This window comes from Marmota marmota, unplaced genomic scaffold (assembly GCF_001458135.2).
Source record: "Marmota marmota marmota unplaced genomic scaffold, marMar, whole genome shotgun sequence".
Taxonomy (NCBI): domain Eukaryota; kingdom Metazoa; phylum Chordata; class Mammalia; order Rodentia; family Sciuridae; genus Marmota; species Marmota marmota.
The window spans coordinates 42,469,761-42,493,978 of record NW_025999932.1 but is presented as its reverse complement, the minus strand read 5'-3'; the positions used below and the strand labels follow the sequence as shown (position 1 = coordinate 42,493,978).

The following is a 24,218-nucleotide window of genomic DNA, read 5'->3' as shown; positions in this document are numbered from 1 at the left end:
CTAATTTTTTACTTTGTAGGGTAATGAATACAACATTGTTAAAATGTAAGCATAATGGGGGTCAGGGCTGTGGCTCAGCGGTAGAGCACTCGCCTAGCACATGTGAGGCCCTGGGTTCGATCCTCAGCACTACATAAAAATACATAAAATAAATGTATTTAAAAAGATGTAAGCATAATATAGTATTCACATTTGAAATATTCACAAAGGTCCTTCCACTGTTTTCTTGTAAGCATTGTTTTTGTCTATCTAGTGCCATCTGTTGTAAGGTTGGGAGGTACTTTAACCAACATATAACTGATTCAAAAAAGAGAAAACGCATCTGTCATTTAGACAGGCCTTTGCCAGTAGAAGCTGGTTGTTAAGTAACCAAAGGGTTTTCTTAAAATTCTGTCCCCAAAGTTTTGTTGTCATGGTCTGTGTTCCACATTGCCCGATGGCAATGTCACTCTTTCATTCCAACACATTTTCTTAGTTCAGCTGCAGTTTTTTCCAGCTGTTGAATGTTCCATTGCCATTGTCTTCTATTTGATTGAAGCTTGTTCACCTGACAATGTAAACGCTTAAGAATTGCATAATACCTCTTATGTTGCACCTGTGAAGAGAACAGCACACATCAACAGGGCTTGAGAAGAACACAACAGCCATGAAAGATCTTTTGCCTACTCTAAATAAATAAAATAAAAGAATTTGTCACTGGCAGACCTACCCTAGGATAATGAATTAAGAAGTTTTCTAGCAAGAAAGGAAATGATAAAAGACAGAATCTTAGGAGATCAGGAAAGCAGAAAAAGCAGGGTGGAACAAAATTAGGGATAAAACAGGGAAAGATGGAGAAGTCACAGTGAAAGTAATGGGTTTCTTTTGAGGTGAAGAAAATTCTTTAAATTAATTTGGATGATGGTTGCATAAATCCGTAGATATACTAACAGCCACTGAATTAAATAATTTGAATGGTGAATAGAACATGAGTTATTTCTCAGTAAATCTCTTTTCAAAACTCAGCTGATGAAATTGCAGTTTGCCTATGAAAGGGGCACAAAACAACTTTCTGGACATGGTGGGAAAGTTCTATGTCTTGATCTAGATGATGGTAACACAGATGCATGTTTACATTAATCAAAATGAAAATCAACTCAAACAAACTGGAAATCCATATATAGTAAAATAAAATTTAATCCCTATCTTTACCCGGCACAAAAAACTCAAAGTGGATCAAGACCTAGGTATTAAACCAGAACTACTAGAAGAAAATGTAGGCCCAACACTCCAACATGTCATCTTAGGAATCAACTTCCTTAATAAGGCTCTTAAAGCACAAGAAGTAAAATAAAAAATCAATAAATGGGTTGGTATCACACGAAAAAGTTTCTTTTTAAATTTTATTTATTTATTTATTTATATTTATATACAATAGCGGAATGCATTACAATTTTATTACATATATAGAGCTCAATTTTTCTGGTTGTATACATAGTGTACTCACACCAATTCGTGTCTTCATACATGTACTTTGGATAATAATGAGCATCACATCCAATTATTATAATGAGCATCACATCCAATTATCCCATGCCCTCTCCCTTCCCCTCCTAACCCTCTGCCCAATCTAGAGTTCTTATATTCTTCCCAAGCTCCCTCTCCTTATCCCACTATGAATCAGCTTCCTTATATCAAAGAAAACATTCAGCATTTGTTTTTTTGGGATTGGCTAACTTCACTTAGCATTATCTTCTGTAACTCCATCCATTTACCTGCAAATGCCTGGACAAGACAGGGATGCCCTCTTTCACCACTTCTATTTAACATAGTTCTTGAAACACTGGCCAGAGCCATTAGACAGATGAAAGAAATTAAAGTGATACATATAGGAAAAGAAGAACTCAAATTGGTACTATTTGCTGATGATATGATTCTATATCTGGAACATCCTAAAAGTTCCACCAGAAAACTTCTAGAACTAGTAAATGAATTCAGCAAAATAACAGAATATAAAATCAACACTAATAAATCAAAGGCATTTCTGTATATCAGTGACAAATCCTCAGAAAGGGAAGTGAGGAAAACTACCCCATTCTCAATAGCCTCAAACAAATAAACAAACAAACCTTGGGAATCAACTTAATGAAAGAGGTGAAAGATCTATATAATGAAAATTACAGAACATTAACAAAAAATTTTCTTCACAGCAAAAGAAACAACCAAGAGTGTGAAGAGAGAACCTACAGAATGGGAGAAAAATCTTTGCCACCGGCACGTCACATAAGGATCTACAAAGAACTAAAAAATCTTAACACCAAAACCAAAACCAAAAACACCCAAATAACACAATCAGTAAGTGGTCAAAGGAACTAAAAAGATACTTCTCAAAAGAAGAAATATGAATAGTTAAAAAATATATGAAAAAATGTTCAACGTCTATAAATCAAATAGAAAATAAATGTCAAAATACACTTTGAAATTCAAAAACAAACAAACAAACAAGCAAATACTACACTGAGATTTCACATCACTCCAACCAGAATGATAATTATGAAGACTACAAGTAACAATAAATGTTGGTGGGATGTGGGGAAAAGGCTACACTCATACATTGTTGGTGAGACTACAATTAGTGCAACCATTCTGAACAGTACCAAGAGTCCTCAGAAAACTAGGAATGAAACCACTATTTGATCTAGTTAGTTCACTATCCAATTTTTAACCAAAGGTGTTAAAATTGGCCTACTAAAGTGACTAAGTTACATCAATGTTTATAGTAGCACATTTCACTATACTTAAGCTATGGAAACAACCTCGATGCCCATTAGCATATGAATAGATAAAGAAATTGTGGTATATATACACAATGGAATGTTAATCAGCTATAAAGAAGAATTACTTTATGACATTTGCCAGTAAATTAATGGATCTGGAGACTATCATGCTAAGTGAAATAAGCCAATCCCAAAAAACCTAAGGTTGAATGTTCTCTCTGATATGTGGATGCTAACCCACAATAATGGGATGGGGAAGAAAGAAGTTCATTGCTTTAGACAAACGGGAATGAAGTGAAGGGAGAAAGAGATGGAAATGGAAAAGACACTGGAATGAATCTGATGTAACTTTCCTATGTACAGATATGGACATACCATAGTGAATCTCATCATCCTATACATGCACAAGTCCGGGATCCTAATTAGAATAAGATATATTCCATGCTTGTCTAAATATATCAAAGTGGATTCTACTGTCATGTGTAACTAAAAAGAACACATAAAAATAAAAAATCAAACATTTACAATTTATGGACTTATGACAATTGTGCCTTGATAAAACATGTCAGCATAAGAAAAGTACTACATAATCTCAAATTCCTCTCCAAAATGCTTTTAACAATGTATACAGACACAAATAGTGTTTAAAACTTCAGGTGTTCTACACCTTACCAGCTTCAAAAAAAATTTAAGAGTTGAGTCTTGTCTTCTCTATTGTTATGGTGTACTTCCATGGTATCTCTTTATAGAGAACATGAAAAGGTGAGTATTTTATCTTTAATACTTCAGATGCTTTTTATATTGTGTCAGATTAGTCATAATCAAGTGAAAATAGGTATCTTCTTAGTTTTCATATTAATGCTGTCATAGTGGAATGCATTTTTACTATTAAAAGCGTGTTCTTTACCATATTTGTCTCCATTCATGTAAATAATAATTCACTGTAAAAGTCTGCAGGTTTTTGATGAGAATTTTGTCTCATTTTTGGTTTTACATATTGCTTTTTAAAAAACTTGGCTCTTGAGAATTACAAATATGTAATCAGAGAGATTTAGAATGAGGACGATTCCCATTGTCTTTCACTTTATTTCTAGGAGTATCTGGTGTCTAGGAATTGTCATCTTCTATGACTATAGCCTCTGCTGTCTTGCCATTAAGCAGATATCAAGCTGTAGGTGCAATGAAACCTGAAAGAATTCTAGGCCATATTTAAATAGTAGTAATTCCTTTGCTTGAACATATTTGAACATCTTTGAGTGAGGAGTCTATCTATTAATAATATGCATTTATTTAGTGAATTTTAAAATTTTTTGTTCTCTAGGTGTTTTGATAATTGAGAGTAAACTATGGAAACATGAATGTAGCATATGCTTAAAACCTGATCTTACAAAACATTGAAATCTCAATAATTAACTCTTACCTCTATTTCTTTTGTTAATTTTTCATGTCTCCTTTTTTCTTCCTCAAGAAAACAAGTTTTTTCAATGATAGATTCTTTTACAGTTATAATTTCATTCTTTAGCTTTGAAATGTCTTCCTGTATAGTTATTAAATTTAAAATATACAAGTCAGAAAGGCATGGTTCATATAAACCTGCAACATTCAGTGTGGCCATATTTTAAGAAAAGTAGATAAATTAAATTTTAATTTTGATACATAGGATTAGATTATGACTTCTATAGGTATACTGGATAAATAACTATTATTCAAACAAAGCTACCTTACTTTGAAAACTCAGAAGTAAAAACAAATTAAGACAAAGGAAAGTGGTATTTATGATGGCATTTGCCTGACAACAATGCAAAGGATACTTAATTCAATAGCAAAAAAAAATGGTATTTTAAATTTGTACTTATTATTGACTTCAAAGAATAGTAAGAGAAATAAAAAGATGTTTAAAGTGCAATTCTTAATTCAGACTCTTTCCATAACAGCATACTAAATTGGTTGGAATTGGTCTGGATGCATTGGCATAGAAGCTAGAGCCTCAACCTTTCTCTGAATATATACTTTCTGTAACACATGGATTAATTGTTCACTGTGATTTTGTTTAACTATATATTTTTTAGAAATCCACAATGTATTTGTAAATATTTCCTTTATGCATTTGCACATTTGAGGTAGTTGTTATCTAAATTCATGCACTTATCCAAGTTCTTAAAAATTGTGAAAATAGTTTCTGAATGTAATAAAATAGCATTTTATTAACTTAATGATGAATGTACTATTTAATACATACTAGAATGAAAGAAAAAGTTTTGATAAGTAACAATTCAAACCTGTACTTGTGTCATTTGGTTCCCTTCTGGATTTTGGAGATCTTGTATAAGTTCCTCTTTCATTGTCTTTAGTTTTTTTACTAGATCTCGTTTTTCACAGAGTTCAATCATAAATGACCATTGGCTTTCTATCTCCCCCAAACTGTCTTTATGTGCTTTTATTTTTGCATAGTAAGTCTTATATTTTATCATGCGTTCCTCAAAATCTTCTTGGGCCATTTCGATATCAAACTTAAGCTTCACATTCTCTGTATATAAGGACTTGATTTGAGATTCCAGGCTTCCACATTGAAGTCTGGAATTCTCTATGGCAGCATCCTTCTGATAAATTTGCCTCTCTGTTTCTTTAGTTTCTGCAGAGATGGCTGCTATTTGCTTTTCAAGCTCATGAAGTTCATTCTGTAATACATTTCAACATTATCATTATTAATTCATGGTACTCAGCATGAGAGGAAAATTGTTTTGATCCATAATGCATATAGGAAAATCACTTAACATAAATAAATACATTAATCAGATACAGAAAAGAACTGATGCATAATAGAAGGAAATATGCAATAATGTAACAATTACTTTCTCAGAAAGTTCCCAGAATTATATATTTCTTGCTTTTTAATGGTCATCTAATTCTAAATGTTAAATTTCATCATTTTGTTTTGATATTTTATGTATAAAAATATTAAAACCATTTAATAATATATTTTAATAATATATTTATGGGTGTCAAGGAAGACAATATAATAAAAATGATAAAACCCTGACTCAAGAATTAAAAGACCCGCTGGGATCGTGGTCAGTGGTAGAGCACTTGCCTCTCATGTGTGAGGCACTGGGTTCAATTCTCAGCACTGCATATAAATAAATGATAAAATAAAGGTCCATCAGCACTAAAAAATAAAATAAAATAAAAGACCTAGACCTAGGTTCCAGCAGCCCTTACTGCTGTTCACTATTTTGTGTGATCATGCATAACAAATTTAATTACCCATCCCACCTCCCTTTCTTCACTTGTAAAATGAGTATTAAGATATCTACAATATCTATTTTATCTCTCTAGGGCATTGGGCATAGCTAACTGGTGCCTCCTTAAAAGGAGTTTTTCTAGCACCACTCTTCCTCATTCTCCTTAGCTATCTCTGAACATTCCTTCTTAATCTCAGTGATTTCTTCAAACACAGGTCTTCCTCAGAGTTCAGTAATTCATCATTCCCTCTTCTCCCTCTCTACATAACCCTTGGGTTACCTTGCCCATACTTATAATTTTCAGCTATGCATCTACTGATGATACGGAGAATAAAAGTGACTTTTGAATTCCATAGCCAGATGCCCTTGGCCATGGCAAACTCATGTCCCCAAAAGACTAATTTTTCCTCCCTTCCTAGCCTATTTCCCCTTGTATCAATTATCTATTGCCAGAACCACAAAACCCCAGTGATACAACAATAAATACGTGTTCATGACTGACATGACTGGGAAAAGAAGGGGTTGGCTAGGTGATTCATATGACTGGGAGAAGTGGGTATTGGCTAGCTTGGCTAGGTGTTTCTAATCACATCTCAAACACCTGTGTGTGTGTGTGTGTGTATCTGTACCTGAGAATCAAATCCAGGGCCTTGCAAGTGCTCACTGGAGTCACATCCCTGCCCTGGGGCGGCTTATTTTCAAAATTGCTTTTAGGCAGAAATTTTAAGTCCCCTTACTCAGGAAACATATTCATTTAGTTTCTTCTCTTGGAATTTTTTAAAAAGGAAAATATGAATTAACCACAGAGTTTTGTATCCAGTTTCCCAAGTAAAACTAAGAAATGAGAAGGAATGGTATGGGTGAGTGCCCTCATCAGTTGCCATTGTTATTCCCTCTGTATGATAATGAAACTGAGGTTCTGAGATGTTGAATAACAAAGATAATTCATCATTTCACCAGTAAGTGTCAAATACTGGTTTTGAATTTTGAACTCTAGTCAGGCAGTTTGTAATTTTTTTGTTTCTCTCCTACATTAGTATACAGATACTATGTACTAAGTACTATGTCTTTTAAACATACAGATACATCTGAAATTTAAGTATTTATGTATTTACCAAAGAAAAAAATGTCTGTGGTTTGGCTGGTTGTAAGACAATTTAGGTTGGCTTTGAACTGAGCTGGCAGGGGTGTCTTGCTTCTACTTTATCTGTCTCCTGTCCTCCAGTGGGTCAGCCCAGGCATGTCCTTCTCATGATGATAGCAGATACAGAAAAGCCAAAGCTCAACTATTTAAGAGCTTTTAAAAAGCTTTTGCTGGAATCATATCTGCTAATGCCCCAGCCAGTCACATGATCAAACTCAAGAGTCAAGTAGTGGAAGTATGTCTACCCATGATGTGAGAACATTATAATGATATGGGAAAGGGTGTCAATATAGAAAGGGATGAAAAATTGGGAACAAAAATGCAAATTAACATAACTCTATATTCCCCAAAGTACTTAACAGTATGGCTTTTTTTTTTAAAAAAAAAAAAAAACAACTATACATCAAATTCTATAAATCCTCCCACCAAAATAATTGCTGGCTATCTCCATTCCTTTTTTCTATCTATATGGTCATTCTCTTTAAATAAAGTTTTAATGTTTGGAGGAAGGTATTGTATTAAAAAGACAAAGGCCTCCAATCCTTTTTCTGACAGAGACCAAAAAGATAAGTACATTGAAAAGTACAATATGCTGGTGAAACTCAATTTTTGTCTTCAGTGCTAATATTTCAAATGCCCACTTGACATTTTGGTTTGGGTGTCTAATAGACACCTCAGTTAGATATATTCAGAAAATATTTAAGTTACACACTGTTTGCCTTTCATTGCTGTGACCAAAATACCCAACAGGAACGATGGAGAGGAGGAAAAGTTTATATTGGCTCATAGTCTCAGAGGTCCAGTCCATTCCTCTGGGTCCAAGTGAGGCAGCACAACATAGTTGAAGGGAGTGGTGGAAGACATGGAGACAAGGAAGTAGACAGAGAAAAGTAGGAAGGAAGTCACAGGGAAGATGAACCCTTCCAGGGCACTTCCCCAGTGACCTACTTCCTTCAGCCAAACCCCAGCTGCCTACAGTTACCATCCAGTACATTCACACTAGGATGGACTGATTAGAAGGTTAAAGCTCTCACAATCCAATCATTGCACAATCAGAACATTCCTGCACTAACACAGGAGCTTTTAGGCGACACCTTATGTACAAACTACACCACACACCAAACATGTTCCTCCTTACTTCTTCTGATTCCAACAAACTACACCATTTTCCACCTGGATAATCCAAAGCCATAAAGTTATTCTTAACTTTTCCATTTCCCTTATCCCACATCCTACTTCCCACCAAAATGTGAGAATTGGTTCTCTAACATAAATCCCCACATTTACTTCTGACCAATCTTTGTGGTGTGGCCTAATTTCTAATCATCTTCCTATTTTCACTCTTGTCCTTCTCTTAGGCTCCATTTATCAGGAAGAAGGATCTTTGAAAGACATTTATCATGTCATGCTACTTCCATGCTCAAGAATCTCCAGTGGTGTCCCATTGCATTAATAATAAAATTCAAATTCACCAAAGTGGCTTATATGGCTTTATATGCTCTAGTACCTATCGACTTTGCTATCTTTCTCATCTATAATTCTCCCTTCTTCTAGCCTCCTTTCTGTTTATTAAATAGGTCTAATTCCTTCCCAAGAGCATTTGTAATTGTTTATTTTTCCATCTACCTTATATTCTCAACCCTGGGCTTGAGATACAGCTCAGTGGTAGAGCACTTGCCTGGCAATCATGAGACCCTGGGTTCAATCCCCAGCATGACATAAAAAAAATTCTCTAACACTGCTGGGTCTTGTCACAATTCAGCTTTATTACTATTCCTCCAAATAGGCTTCTCAGATTCAAAATATAATTTAACCCCCTTTCCCCTCCCACATTTGCTCTCTATACATTGCCCTCCTTTATATTTTTTGGAACCCATCAGTGTCTAAAATTATCCATTATTTTATTATTTTTTAAGAAAACTTCTTTAATTTTTGCCTCCCCTAACTGTAAAGTAACTCTATGGCTGCAGGAATCTTTTCTGTCCTTATCACCATGTTCCCAATGCTTACGATAGTACTAGCACAAAGTAAGTACTCAGTGTTTATTAAGTGAGTGATGCACATGGTCAGGAAAGAGACAAGTGTTCTGTCAGTTACATTAGGATATCAACTCTATTTATTAATACAGGGAGAGGAGATGAACACTACTTTGGTTATCATCTCCTCTCTTTTCTGATCGAATGCAACAGGCTGTTAAATTTTATTACTAGCTTTAATATCTTTTTCCTTCAATACATTTCCAACTTTAAATTACTACCACTACTCCTTCCTCTTCTTCTTCCTCTTAATCAGCCTCTTGTTTTTCATCCTCCTCCTCCTCCTCTTTTATCTTTCTCTTCTCTCTTTTCTCAGTCTTGTATGCTCCTTTGCTCTAGCTTTTTGAGGCAAAGTAGAATGAAAGAAACTACACATACTGAAGCTGCAATTTGATGAGTTTTAATATTACTATGTTCATAAAGTCATCACAACAATTAAGACAATAAACATATCCATTACCCCAAACATTTTCTCCCCTTTTCCTTCCTACCTATCTTCCTTTCTTCCTAGGAATTTTCCTTCCAAGGAATTTTCCTGGCATGAAGATTTTCAAGTGTTCTTCTACTATCTAATTTTTTAAAAACTTGGGGTTTTTTTTGTTTGTTTTTTGTTTTGTTTTGGAATGAGGTAACTCTCAATGGACTTCTAGAGAGCTTCAGAATGGGGACTGGCTATCAGAAAGGCTAAGACTTGATTAAAGTCCTTATCTACACTGCCCCCACCTCTTGGGAGAGGAGAGAGGCTAATAATCAGTCAACTTACATGATGCAACCTCCATAAAAAAAATTTTAATGATGAATTTTGGAGACCTTCCAGGTTGGTGAACACATCCAGGTTCTGGGAAGGTGGTGTGCTCCATATGGCAGCTCTATGCAAGTCCCTTCCCAGCACCTTGTCCTGTGCATCTTCTCTGTTTGGCTGTTCCTGAATTGTATCTTTTATAATAAACTAGTAATAGTAAGTAAAGTGCTTTCCTGAGTTCTGTGATTCACTCTAGCAAATTATTAAGCCTTGAGTATGGATGGGGGGTAGACATGAGAAACCCTCGTTGTGGTCTGGATCTGGTATTTTCCCTGAAGTCTCATTTCTTGAAGGCTTGGTCCTCAGTACAGCAAGGTTCAGAGGTGGGCTTTTGGAAAATGATTGATGGTGAGGGCTCTGATGTCATCAGGGGAATAATCCACAGACAGCTGCATGGACTACTGGGAAGTGGCAGGAACTAAAGGAAGATGAGGCATTTGGAAGGATATAGATCACTGGGGCACGCTCTGGGGACTATCCATCCTAGGAGCCTACTTTTCTCTGTGCTTTCTGACTGCCATGGGATAAGCACCTTTCCTCTGCCACACTTTGTTCCATGACATTCCTGCCTTGGAGCCAGCTGACCATGGACTAAATCCTCTAAAACCATGAGCCAAAACAAAGGTTTCCTATTCTAAGTTATTTTTCTCAAGTATTTATGATAGTGATAAAAAAAAAACTGACTAAAATACCCCTGATTTATAGTCAGTTGGTCAGAAGTATGAGTGGTCTGGGAATTATCATTGACATTGGAAATCAGGAAGCCTTGTGGGGATGATTCCTTTAACTTGTGAGATCTGATGCTAACCTCAAATAATATCAGAATTTAATTGAACTATTCAATATGAAGTTGGCATTGCGAGAATCAGAAAATTGTTTGTTGGTGTTGGAAAATATCCAAAGTAGTATAAGACTTCCAACATTGTTCTTCAAAATTATTTTAGCTGTTCTAGGTCCTCTTTTGTATTTCCATACAACTTGCAGAAATCAGTCTGTCAATTACTCAAAAAGTATTGAGAGCCACAGGTGAAGGGGCCCCAGCAAACTTCCAGCTGCCAGCTGATGATTGGCTCACAGCAGCCCCAGCATACTTCCAGCTGCCAGCTGATTGGCTCCTCTGCAGTGATGCTCATTGGGCTGTTTCCTTGCCCTTTCAGACCACAGAGCTGCTCATTGGGGGCCTCTTTTGGCTCTGCCCATGCGACCCAGCCAATCGGCCTCAAGTACAGGAGAAGTGTGGGGGTTGAGAGGCTTGTGGGAAGCGGGTGGTGGCAGTTGGGCTCTGAGAGAATTCCTGAAGAGCTCTGTGGTACAGTGTGTGTGTTCTAAAAATAAAGTTCGTTTCTGTTTGATAAGTGGCTTTTGAATTGTGCCCAGCCAGACTGCGGCAAAAAGGAAGCAAACAACAACAACAAAACCTTCTGGGATTTTTACTAGTACTGCTTTTAATCTATAAGTAAACCTGGGAGAACTGACATCATAACGCAGTGGTTGCTGATTTTCAACATACTGTCTCCATTTATTTAAGTGTTGTTTAATTTTTCTCATCATCATTTTACATTTTCAACATATAGATTTGATAAGCCTTATATCAAAATGATCCCTAAGTATTGCATAGTTTTGGTACTTTTGTAAGTGATATTGCTTCAAAATTTTTAATTTCTGAAAATTATAGAATTATAGAATTTCTGAAAATTATAGAATTCTATATGTTTCTGCCAATATATAGAAATACAGTGTTTTGTTTTGTACATCAATGTTCGTTTTTGTATATCAATCTTTTATCCTAAACTTACGTTTTAGTACTAAGAGCTTTCTTGTAGATTATTTGGGATTTTCTGAAAATAATCATGCTACCTGTGAATAGAAAGTTTCATTCTTCCTTTCTCATCTGGATACCTTTTGTTTCTTTTTCTTACATGTTTGTACTGGCTCCAACTCCCAGTAACTTCCTGAATAGAAAAAAGGGCAGATATCCTTGCATTCCTACTCATGTGAAGAAAAAAATATTCAGTTCTTTCCGTGGGGTGGCAAAGGGATGGGGTGAGGCGGGCACGGTTGCTAGGGTACCAGGGTGACAGGTAGGCATTAGCAGAGGTGGTGGTGAGGCTCAGGGCAGGCCAGCGAGGCAGAGAAGAAGAAGTGGTGGTGTAGGATGGCGGCGATGACTTACGAGCGGCTGAAGCTGCAAATTATACCTGAAAAATTTTATGTGGAAGCTTGTGATAATGAAGCAGATGACATACTTACCATTGACCCTGTGTCCACAGAGGTCACCCTTATAGCCAAGAAAGATGTTCCTCCTTCAGCTGTCACAAGACCAATATTTCGTATACTGGGCACAATCCATCTGGTGGCAGGTAATTATCTTATCATCATTACCAAAAATACAAAAATAGGTGAATTTTTTAATCATGTAATCTGGAAAGCAACAGATTTTGATGTCCTTTCTTATAAGAAGATAATGTTGCACTTAACTGATATTCAGTTACAAGATAATAAAAATGATAAATAATAAAATAATAAAAATGATGCTAAACCATGTCTTGAGTGTGGATGGGTTTTACTTTTCAACAACATATGATTTGACCCATACTTTGCAGCAGTTGTCCAACACTAGTCCAGAATTGCAAGAAATGAGTCTCTTGGAACAGGCAGATCAGCGATTTGTATGGAATGGTCATCTTCTAAGAGAACTGTCTGCTCAGCCTGAGGTTCATCATTTTGCTCTTCCAGTGTCACATGGTTTTATTACTATGCACTCATGTTCTATCAATGGAAAATACTTCAATTGGATTCTCATCTCCAGGAGGAGTTGTTTCAGAGCTGGCGTGGATTATTATATAAGAGGAATTGATTCTGAAGGCCATGCAGCTAACTTTGTAGAAACAGAACAAATTGTGCACAATGGTGTCTTCCTTGGGAAGTGGAATGATCAGATACATTGCCTTTGACTTCCATAAGGTATGTAAAAGTATGAGATGGGATCAACTAAGTATTTTATTGGATCAGGTATCAGAAATTCAAGATGAATTAAGTTATTTTCTAGTAGACTCTGCTGGCAAAGTGGTGACAAACCAGGAAGGTGTGTTCCCCAGGAATTGTATGGATTGTCTAGGATAGAACCAATGTGATCCTGAGTTTGTTAGCTCGTCGGTCTCTTCAGGCCCAGCTTCAAAGACCAGGTGCTTTGCACGTGGGACAAAAGCTCGAAGAACAAGATGAATTTGAGAAGATCTATAAAAATGTCTGGGCTGACAAAGCAAATGCTTGTGCCAAACAATATGCTGGAACCTGTACCTTGAAGACTGACTTTAGCAGAACTGAGAAGAGAACTCAGTACTCATAAGGGATGGTTGGAACTCACTCAAATGATATTACAAGATCAACTTTTCTGATGGATTTAGACAGGATTCCATAGACTTATTTCTTGGGAACTATTTAGTGGATGAATTAGAATCTCTTAGTCCTTTAAGTGTTCCAAGGGACTGGAAATTCCAGGCTTTGCCTATTATTATGGTTGTTGCCTTTTCAATGTGCATTATCTGTTTGCTTATGGCTGGTGACACTTGGACAGAAACACTGGCTTATGTACTCTTCTGGGGAGTTGCAAGCATTGGAACATTTTTTATTATTCTTTACAATGGCAAAGATTTTGTTGATACTGCTAGATTGGTCCAGAAAGAAAAGATAGACTGAATCTGTGTTTGTGGAAAGTGGCTTGGCTTGGAAGATTCCATGATGTAGAACTGGAGTCTTTACTACAGTTAGTCACTGTCTTTTTAAAGCCTTTATCCAAAAGCACCTCTTGTGCTCTGTGTGAAGTAATGACGTAAAATTGATCTGATGTTACTGCCTTGATGATCTCTTTACTGTTGGGATGGTTATATTTATAATTTGAAGCTATATTATAATTGAAAAATAACCCAAATTCAGCTCACAGAAAAGGAATATACTCATTGTTAAGTTAATCAGCTGTTGCAGATTAGTAATATATTTTTTAAAATTAGCTTCTTTCATTATTTAAAACAGTACAATTATTTTTCTAGCTGTTTCATTATTGTCATTGTAGATGCAGTCACCGTTAGCAAGCATATTTTTCCACACCTTTGGACTTTTCTTCGAAGTTTAACAATGAGCTAACTCTACTATGTCTATAAAATGTAAGTCTCTTTCTTACATCAGATGGCTTGATGAAATAGTCTGTGACTTCACGGGAAGGAGGAGGAGGATGGGGGTCTGGATTCTTCAGTTTCTGGTTGGCTGCCTCCACCTCAGTCAGCTTGAGCTGCTGCAGTGCACCAGCAGTTTATGTGTGATGAAGGGTCAAGACAGACTTCTGTCTTTTTTACCAGGTGTGCATGGAATCAAAGAATGGAAAGTGTCTCTCTTATGCTAAAGGTCCAAAGCCTCTACTTTTTAAGGATTGTCCCATTGTGGGAAATACCCTTGACTGGCCAGCTGCTTCCTCTTGTATATTTTGGTTTCTTTGGGGGTTATTCACTGAGACCCAGAGGCCTCTCTAGATCTGATATTGCACTTAGGGCAACAGCTGCTTTTCCACGCATGTTACTATTGCTTTTCTCTCTGTCACGTTTTTTTGTTGGCTATCAATAACTGTGTCTAAAATTTAGTGCTTCCAGGTAGTTATAGTTCTCCAAATCAAGGACCAACTTCAACTTCAATTCATGTGCAAAAACAAACCTGAAAAATATGCTTCAGAAGCTGTGCATAATTGAAATTGTAAGTCAGATTGTATATTCAAATTGTAATTATGAGGTTTCAATAATAGTACAGTATGTAAGGTAGTGTAGTTACTACTATTTTGAAACAATTCAATTAAACACTGCTACTATATTTCAGTGTTTTGCTTGAAAATATGTACAGGTTTTTTTCCCAATAGTAGTACCTTATGTTGTCCTTAAATGTTTCTTAAAGCGCCTTCATTTTAACATTATCTTTTCCAATATAATCTTTTACAAACATTAATAAGAATTGTTGCTTTTAGAAGCTCTGAAAGAAATAATAGTTTGGAAAACCCTGTGTAGCTTAAAATCAGTCATTAAAACTCATAGTAGGGTAAGTAGATAGAGCCACCTATTCTTAACATGTAAATAAGCATAATTTGTTCCAAAGATGGAATATTGACACATAGCTCATGTCTACTGTAATTTATTATCCAAATGCTACTGGGCATTTCATGGTAATGATGTGAAAACTACTGCATCAAAGACCAAGTCTGAACCTCTAATGTGGCTGCTTGCAGGGAATGGACTTATTGGTATGTTAGGTCATAAGCTATCAATATTTCAGAACCCTGTAATGATTTTATTTCTTAATTTGTGTACTATACATCCATAAGTGAAAATAAAATGTCATATACTTTTCTAAAAAATAACAAAAGAAAAAAAAACATTCAGTCTTCCAACCTTAGGTATATGGTTGACTTTAGGATTTTTTTTTTTAAGATGGACAAAGTTCCCTTCTAATCCTAATTTTCTGAGACATTTTTGTCATGAATGGATGTTGAATTATAACAAGCACTTTATATATATTTTTAAAAAGAATTCTCTTTATATAAAAGCAATTTTTAATTTGCTTCTTGTTTAAAAACCAAAGGTTTCTCATCACTGTTAGAATAAAGTCCAAATTTTTAATCATAGTATATACCTTCCACCTCTTCTCAAAACATATTCTATACTATACCATTATCAAACTACATAGGGTTCTATGAATGTACAATGCTGTTTCAGGCTTCTGTGAATTTCTCAGATTCTGTTAATCTGGAATATCATCCTCCTTATCCCAGGTTCCCTTAATCTTATACCTGACCAAGATACCCAATCAATCAGTGAATTCCAACTGTCTTTTAAAACCCAACATTGAAACATCACTTCTTTTGCAATCACTCATTCTTCAGTGTTAAATATGTTGGGCTACTACCTCTATTGTTGATGCTACCACCATGAGTGCAATTATTTGTTTACTTGGACTCCTTCCCAAATAAATCATGAGCAATGCAAGGGTAAGGACAATGTTGAGAAAAATGTTTAGCAAAATTCTCAATAGAAAGTGGGCCCTAGTTTAGCTATAGTGAATTGCGCTACTACAAACATTGAGGTGGCTGTGTCCCTGTAATATGCTGTTTTTAAGTCCTTTGGGTATAGACCAAGGAGAGGGATGGCTGGATCAAATGGTGGTTCCATTCCCAATTTTCCAAGAAATTTCCATACTGATTTCCATATTGGCTACACCAATTTGCAGCCCCACCAGCAGTATATGAGTATACCTTTTCCCCTACATCCTCGCCAACACTTATTGTTGTTTGTCTCATAATAGCTGCCATTCTAACTGGAGTGAGATGATATCTTAGAGTAGTTTGGATTTGAATTTCTCTAATTGCTAGCAATAATGAACATTTTTTCATATATTTGTTGACTGATAGTATAGTGTAATTAAAATTGATTCCCAATATGAAGTTCTTTTAAAATTTTTTGTCACTATTAAATTTTGAAGACATTTAAAAGATTATATGAAATAAGTTACCTGTAAATGAAACAGAACTTTTTTGTTTCTTTCTATTTCTGATGTTTGTGATTGTTGTTGTTTTGCAACTTGTTTTACAACTTCAGTTAATGATGATGTATCTTCTTTACCCACAGCTAGACAAAAGAATAAAGTTCATGATAAAAACTAAATGCAGACATTTTAAGACACTTATGTTTCTATACTGGAACATGAAAAATTAGGTGTTTTTTTCTGATATAAAAGAAAAGTACATTTTGGATTGGTAATCCTCCCTGATTCTAGACAAAATCAAAATCAAAGGCAATAATAGTAGGCAATTCAGGCAACTCAAACCTGTCTTCTGCAATGCCATAACTGTTCTTTTCTGGAAGAGTATAAATATTTTGATTGACCTAATTCTTTTTTAATCTGGGCCACTTGCACATATACTATAGCGTCACCACAACAACTCAATAGCAATTACAGTTGATGGATTTTCAACATAGGCCTGTATTTTCAGGTTGTTATGGCTTTTCTAAACACTGAGTACATTTCTTCCTAGTGAAATATAACTGCTTCCTTCTACTTTAATTTATTATTCCTTCTAACATAATTATCTTTTGGTACTACTTTTTGTTGATGTTCTTTTAATTTTTTATTTCTTAAGATTGATTCATTACCATCTTTAGGAACTTCTTCACTCTTCCTTTCCTTGTTGCCTGACATTATCATTGTCTGTAATCTCCTCTTTTCCACAGTCTGGCTCACCTTCTTTATTCCTACAAAAACATCTATATTGTTATAAATTGTCAAACATGTCACAGGAATGCAATGACATTTCACCACTGGTACCAGTAATTAAAAGACAATGAGTAAGGGAGAGATTTTGGAAGAAAAGTTGAACCGTATTTGAATCTTGGTTCTCCTGCTTTTTAGCTGTTATGACATTGAGTAAGTTTCTTCTTTGATTCACTGTGTCCTCATCTCTACACCCTATAGGGCTGTTGTAATAATTATAACAACCACACACACAATTGGTGAGAATCAGTTCTAAGAATGCTTTAGCAATCTCTACCACAAATTTGGATATAGGGAAATAGCATTCTTGCCAGTGTTATTTTGGTCAGAGTAAGACCCAAGTAGGTTGAAAATCGTGTGCCAATGTACTTGATTTAGGAATAACTGATAAGATGAAGGAGTACATATTTTTCTCCATTGAAAGATGAAGATAAAGTTGTTCCAACATAACAATACTGAGTTGGCAGAAGTAAGGGCATTATCGGCTTTAGGAAAATAGGTCTCCAAATCTGCCTGTCCATTCCTATGCAGAGAAAATGGTTTAAGATTTTATGATATGTAAATGGAATCCAATGTCAATAAGTACTTTTGAAACTGGAAGTTGCCATCTCCCATTAAACATAAGGATTTTTCTATTCAGATGACTGATCCTTTTTAAAAAATTCTTAATTGATTTATATAGAACCTGTGCATCTTCCCAAGTTGTACTCAAGTGATTACAAGCTTTGTAAGAAAGAAAGAAAGAAAGAAAGAGAGAAAGAAAAAATGTTATAAAGTAAGGCACATAATATTATAAACAAAGTACTCATGTATTAGTCACACATTTTAAAGGATTAAAATATGATAAACAAAAAGAGAAAAACAACGTTAAATTGCTTAAAACAACGTTAAATTGCTTCTATCTGAGGAGACTTAAGCCTATCCAGAATATCCTACCATGCAAAAGAAAGCCTGAGAGCTTAACTAGCAGATTGTTATAATCACCCCTGAGAATTTATGATTCTTTCCTGTCTCTTCAGGTCACTTCCTTCAAATCTCACCTCAAATGTACCATTTTCCTGAAGTTTTCCCCGATGCCGAGTCCATTTACTCCGTTCATGTCATTATTCTAAGTCCTTTCTTCCTATCACACAGAACTGTCCCAGATCAGTGCTAACAGATCCAAATCTGATTTTTCTCTCGAGCTCTTTAGTTTGCCTTTCATGCTCACAGACAACATCTTATTCTGCCCACCTAACGTAAAATTGCATGCCTTTATACTTTCAGACAGTTCTCTCCCTAAGTATTTATATTGTGCTTGCTTTATGCAGGACATTGTTATGAGTGGTTTAGATAAAACAACAACAATGACAATAAAATCTATATTGTTTAGTGTTTATGTGATGCCTGGCAGTATGCTAAGAAGTTTACAGATACTAACTCATTTGACTCTATGAGGTAGATATTATTATAATTTTCATTTTATAGAAAAATACAGTGAAGCACGAATAGATCAAGAAAGTTAACCAAAGCCAGCTAGCTATTGAGACGTGATTTAAATTCAGGTATTTGGGCTCCAAACTAAACTACCAAGATTATATTTTAAGGGCAGAAGTATATCTTTATCCCTCTAGAATCAAATTAAACTACACTTTTGTAGTCATTTTGTTGCTTTAATGTCCGTTCCCCACCCCCCCCGCCACCCCAGTACTGGAGATTGAACTTGCAGCCTCTGTACCTACTAAGAACATAACTCCATCACTGAGCTACATCCCCATATATCCCCAGCCCCCAACTTCCTTCTTTCTATTCCCTTTCCTACTATCACCTTTTATTCTTTGGGGAAATATTCAAGTAAAAAACATTGATGGAGCAGCTCCTGGAGACTTCCCCTGGCCTCAGTATCATAATCTGCATGACTGAAGAGGGAACCCTGTGAGTTCTGCAGGCTCCTCCTAAGTTCTTGCTAGCTAAATTGCCTTCCTGGTGAGTCCCTTCTCTTTCCTCCAAATCAGTGTCATTTCCATAATCAAAGACACTGTGATCACTGTTCCCATTATACTCTATTTCCCAAGGGCTCATTCCTGGTCATGAAGACCCATCCATATTCACCTACTCCTCAAACATTTTATAATCCTTCCATTGTGGTCTCTGAAAAATCCTATCTTTCACAATTTCAGTGAACTTTCCCTTCATCTTTTGCCTCTAACTGAAATCCAAAAATATCGCTTCTTCATCCTCAAATCACTACTAAATCTGGAGATAAGGCGTTGTTCCTGTTCCCTGTCAGCACTAGAAAACTAATATCCTTCTCTTCTATTTAAAACCTCTGGTTCTTTGAGGTTCGTGCCATCAGACTAAGCTTTACCTGTCCTTGTTGTTATTAATTGATCTTTAGTTCTCTCCTCCTTACTTCTAGATTATAACTTCTGTTTCTGCATCATTTTCCCCTTTACATTTCTCTGGAGTTTCTACATCCACATAGATGATAAATCTAATACCCTGGCCTCTGAGTTCCTTGATGTCTTCTTTCATCCACTCTCCGCAGGCACCCACAGGAATAATAGTACCTCATACATTATTTCAGTTTCAAACTATATTTTAATTTTCTGGCTCGGTTCTTTTCAGTATTTTGATTATAAGGGTTGTTCAATCACACCAAGACTTCCAATCCATTAACACTTCTACCTTTACATGATTCTTCAGCCCTTCATATATTCTTACTTCTTTATCTGGCTTAGATTCCTTTGCATTCATCCCACTTCCCCTAGAGCTCTTTCCTTGACCTTCTTCTTGGAAAAATCAAACCTGTTGCTTCACTTATGCTCAAGTAGCTGAATATGTTTTTTAAAAAACAAACAAACAAACAAACTTCCCACATATATTTTCCCTTTTCAGCTGATAACCTACCCTCTTATTTAATTGAGATAGTAGAAAATATCAGAGGTTACTAAATTATTCATCTACTAGTCTTTCTGAACCTGTACCCATATATTAATTTATCCTTTCTTACAATGAATAAAGCATCCTTGCTCATAACTAAGGTCAATAATCTGCTCTTGGACTTCCTCATTTTGTCAAAGACATTATTTCAATGTTCTCTCAACATAATTCACTCTTTATTTAGCTGTATGTGTCATCCTAAATAACTCTGATAAATCACCACCTACCAACACCACCACCCTTGCTTTGATTCTGAAACCCGTCAGCTACTCAACCATTTCTTGTTCCCATTTATAGGCAACAATTCATGATGTTCACTTCCTTTCCCTTCATTCTTCTTCAACCAATGAGAACAAACAGTTGCCACTCTACTCTTAAAGCTCTTATCTGACCTCCATGTTGTCACATTCAATGGATAAGTTCTGTCTCCCTTTTACTTGACCTGATGGCATCTTTTGACACATTTGAACTGACCACCTTCTCTGAAAAACCACACTTGGTTTCTTTTGCCGCTTCCTTCTCATCTTTCTCACTTATTGGAATGTTCCAGGGCTCAGTTCTCATCTACTTTTCTCATACACATATTACTGGTTATGCCATCCACCATCTAGTTCTGCAGTTTGAAAATCCATTTATAGACTAACAACTCCCAAATTTATATCTGTAGACTGAATCTCTTTCTTCAAGTACAGAGTCTTGAAATGGCCTACTTCATATCTCCACTTGGAATTTAAAAGGCATTTCAAATTAATATGTACCAAATTGAATTCTGGTTCCTTTTTCCATTCAATTACCACCACTAAAACTACTCTTTCATAGTTTTTATTCATCTCAGTAAGTTACAAGTTCATTTTTCTTGTTGTTCAAGCCAAACCTCCAGATTAATTAGCAGAGAGGTCTCTAGAAAGGTAGATTCCCCAGGGCAATTCAACCAGACCTGCCCCAGCAAGTCATAAAGGCAAGCTCATTGTTGTCACTTCATAGGCCCTTTGGGAAACATTTGAAGACACCTCATAGGTAGGATGCCCAAGGATGTTGCCCCCAATAGTTGTCTTATACTAGAGACAATCTAGTATCTTGATTCTTTTATTATCATGCATACTAAATGCAATTTTTTTCATTAATTGATTGTATTTTTAAATTCTATTGGAATGTAATCTTTCCTCACCCAACCCCAAATAACTGTCTTAGCAGAGCTTTCCTGATAACACTCTTAAAAACATGACCTTATTCTTTCATCTTCTGTTTCCTTGCTTTCCTAATAGCATTTATTATTACTGACATCTATTACCACTGACATCTTTTAGATTTATATCTTTTCTGTATCCTTCAACTTATGTAAACTCCATGAGAGAAGAGCACTGCCTGGCCCAGAATAGGTGTCTAACTGTGGTCTATCTGTACTCCAACTTACTCTGTTCTGACAGAATATGGCTTTTACACACTTTCTTGTAATGTCAACATCAAAACCAATCTTAAAACTGTACTTTGGTCATGAGCTTTGTAATGTTTTGAACAACCAATAAAAAAAAATACTTGAAAGAAAAAAAAAACTCTACTTTGGGTGGCATTTAAAGAAACCTTTCTTAATCTTTCTGGGAATATGTGAGCTCCTTTAATATGATTGTTTCTCTGCCTCATATGATGATAGATAACATTATAGGTTCTAGAGTAAGACAAAGCTAGTTTTGATTCCAGGTTGTGCCACTTCATAGCTTATTAGGTAAATTATTTCTAACCTGAGCCTCAGAATCCTTATTTATACATGGGAACAACAGTACCTGCCTCATTAGTGTTACTACAAGGACAATGCATGAAATTAAATAATGCATATAAAGCCCTTAGCAAATTCCTACCACATGGTGAGTATTCAACACATTTATTCTTATTAATTCCATTATTTTACACTATCTTTCCCCTTCGACTATAAACTGCAAAAGGGCAAATACAATGTGTTATTCATTTTTGTATTCCCTAGAATATTTGATGAAGTAACTTAAAGAATGAAGCCAATTAGATTTATACAATGAAAATAATCAAATAACTGCTACTTCTTGACTATCTTTTTCTAAAGCAACATAAGCTGAAGAACTCGTGCATGTAATTTATTTATACCAACTAATCATGAAAGGATATCTGCTGTAAAATTGGGTATGTGAGCTTTTTCTGTATCTCTACAATAGAATGGAAACAAATAAAAACAATCTACTGCCATCTACTGATAATTCATTGGAGTTGCATAAATCAATGGGAATTGAACTTCAGACCCAAAACTGAATGAGTTTTTTTTTTTTTAAGATTTTTTTTCACAATATCATTATTTTATTTATTTTTATGTGGTGCTGTAGATCGAACCCAGTGCTGCCATGTGCTAGGCAAGCGCTCTACCACTGAGCTACAATTCCAACCTAGAACTTTCAACTTGGGAATCAATTTCACAAAAGAGGCAAAAGATCTATATACTGAAAATTACAGAACCCTAAAGAAAGAACTCAAAGAAAACCTTAGAAGATGGAAAGATCTACCTTGCTCTTGGATAGGCAGAATTTATATTATCAAAATGACCATACTACCAAAAGCACTATACAGATTTAATGCAATTCCTATCAAAATTCCAATGACATTCCCCATAGAAATAGAAAAAGCAGTCATGAAATTCTTCTGAAAAAATAAGAGACCCAGAATAGCTAGAACAATCCTTATTAGGAAGACTGAAGCAGGTGGCATCACATCAAACCTTAAAATATACTACATAGCTATAGTATCAAAACCAGCATGATACTGGCACCAAAAGAGAGTCGTAGACCAATGGTACAAAATAGAGGACACAGAGACTAACCCACAAAACTACAATTAGCTTATATTAGACAAAGGTGCCAAGAACATGCATCGAACAAAAGATAGCCTCTTCAACAAATGGTGCTGGGAAAACTGGAAATCCATATGCAACAAAATGAAATTAAACCCCTCTCTCTCAGCATGCACAAATCTCAAATCAAAATGAATCAAGTACCTAGAAAAAAACCAGAGCCCCTGCGTCTAATAGAAGAAAAAGTAGGCCCTAATCTCCATCATGTGGGATTAGGCCCCAACTTCCTGAATACAACTCCTGTGACACAAGAATTAAAATCAAGTCTCAATAAGTGGGATGGATTGAAACTCAAAAGTTTCTTCTCAGAAAAAGAAACAACAATCTGTGAGGCGAATAGAGAACCTTCATCTTGGGTGCAAATCTTTACGACACACACATCAGATAGAGCACTAATCTCTAGGGTATATAAAGAACTCAAAAAGCTAAGCAACAAAAAAACCAAATCACCCAATCAATAAATGGGCCAAGGACCTGAATTGACACTTCTCAGAAGATGATATACAATCAATCAACAAATATATGAAAAAATGTTCATCATTGCTAGCAATTAGAAAAATGCAAATCAAAACCACTCTTAAGATTTCACCTCACTGCCGTCAGAATGGCAGCTATTATGAATACAACAATTAGTGTTGTCAAGGATGTGGGGAAAAAGGTCTACTCATTCATTGCTGGTGGTGCTGCAAATTGGTGCAGCCAATATGGAAAGCAGTACGGAAATTTCTTGAAAAATTGGGAATGGAACCACCATTTGACCCAGCAATCCCTCTCCTGAGTCTATACCCAAAGGACTTAAAACATCAAACTACAGGGACACAGTCACATCAATGTTTATAGCAGCACAATTCACAATAGCTAAACTGTGGAACCAACCTAGATGCTTTAATAGATGAATGGATTAAAAAGCTGTGGCATATATACACAATGGAATATTACTCAGCAATAAAAGAGAATAAAATTATGGCATTTGCAGGTAAACAAATGGAGTTGGAGAAGATAATGCTAAGTAAAGTTAGCCAATCCCCAAAAAACAAATGCCATATGTTTTCTCTGATATTAGGTGGCTGATTCATAGTAGGGTAGGGACAGGGAGCGTGGGAGGAATAGATGAACTTTAGATAGGGCAGAGTGCTGGGAGG

The 24,218-nt window shown here is 35.6% G+C and overlaps 1 protein-coding gene across 2 annotated transcripts; it reads right to left on the bottom strand.

Moving 5' to 3' along the window:
- Positions 1–65: 65 nt before the first annotated feature.
- LOC107140723 (coiled-coil domain-containing protein 122-like) lies at positions 66–22,570 on the bottom strand. Of its 2 annotated transcripts, XM_015483917.2 has the most exons (5): positions 17,168–22,570; positions 16,527–16,642; positions 5,036–5,434; positions 4,177–4,293; positions 66–595 (listed from the first exon to the last, which is right to left on the bottom strand). In XM_015483917.2, the coding sequence occupies exons 1-5, from the start codon at positions 17,217–17,219 to the stop codon at positions 446–448; spliced, it is 834 nt and encodes a 277-aa protein (XP_015339403.2). In that variant the 5' UTR covers positions 17,220–22,570; the 3' UTR covers positions 66–445. The 2 variants fall into 2 exon arrangements, with proteins under 2 accessions (XP_015339403.2, XP_048656910.1); XM_048800953.1 differs by lacking the exons at positions 16,527–16,642; positions 17,168–22,570 and adding an exon at positions 12,231–16,173.
- Positions 22,571–24,218: the final 1,648 nt, after the last annotated feature.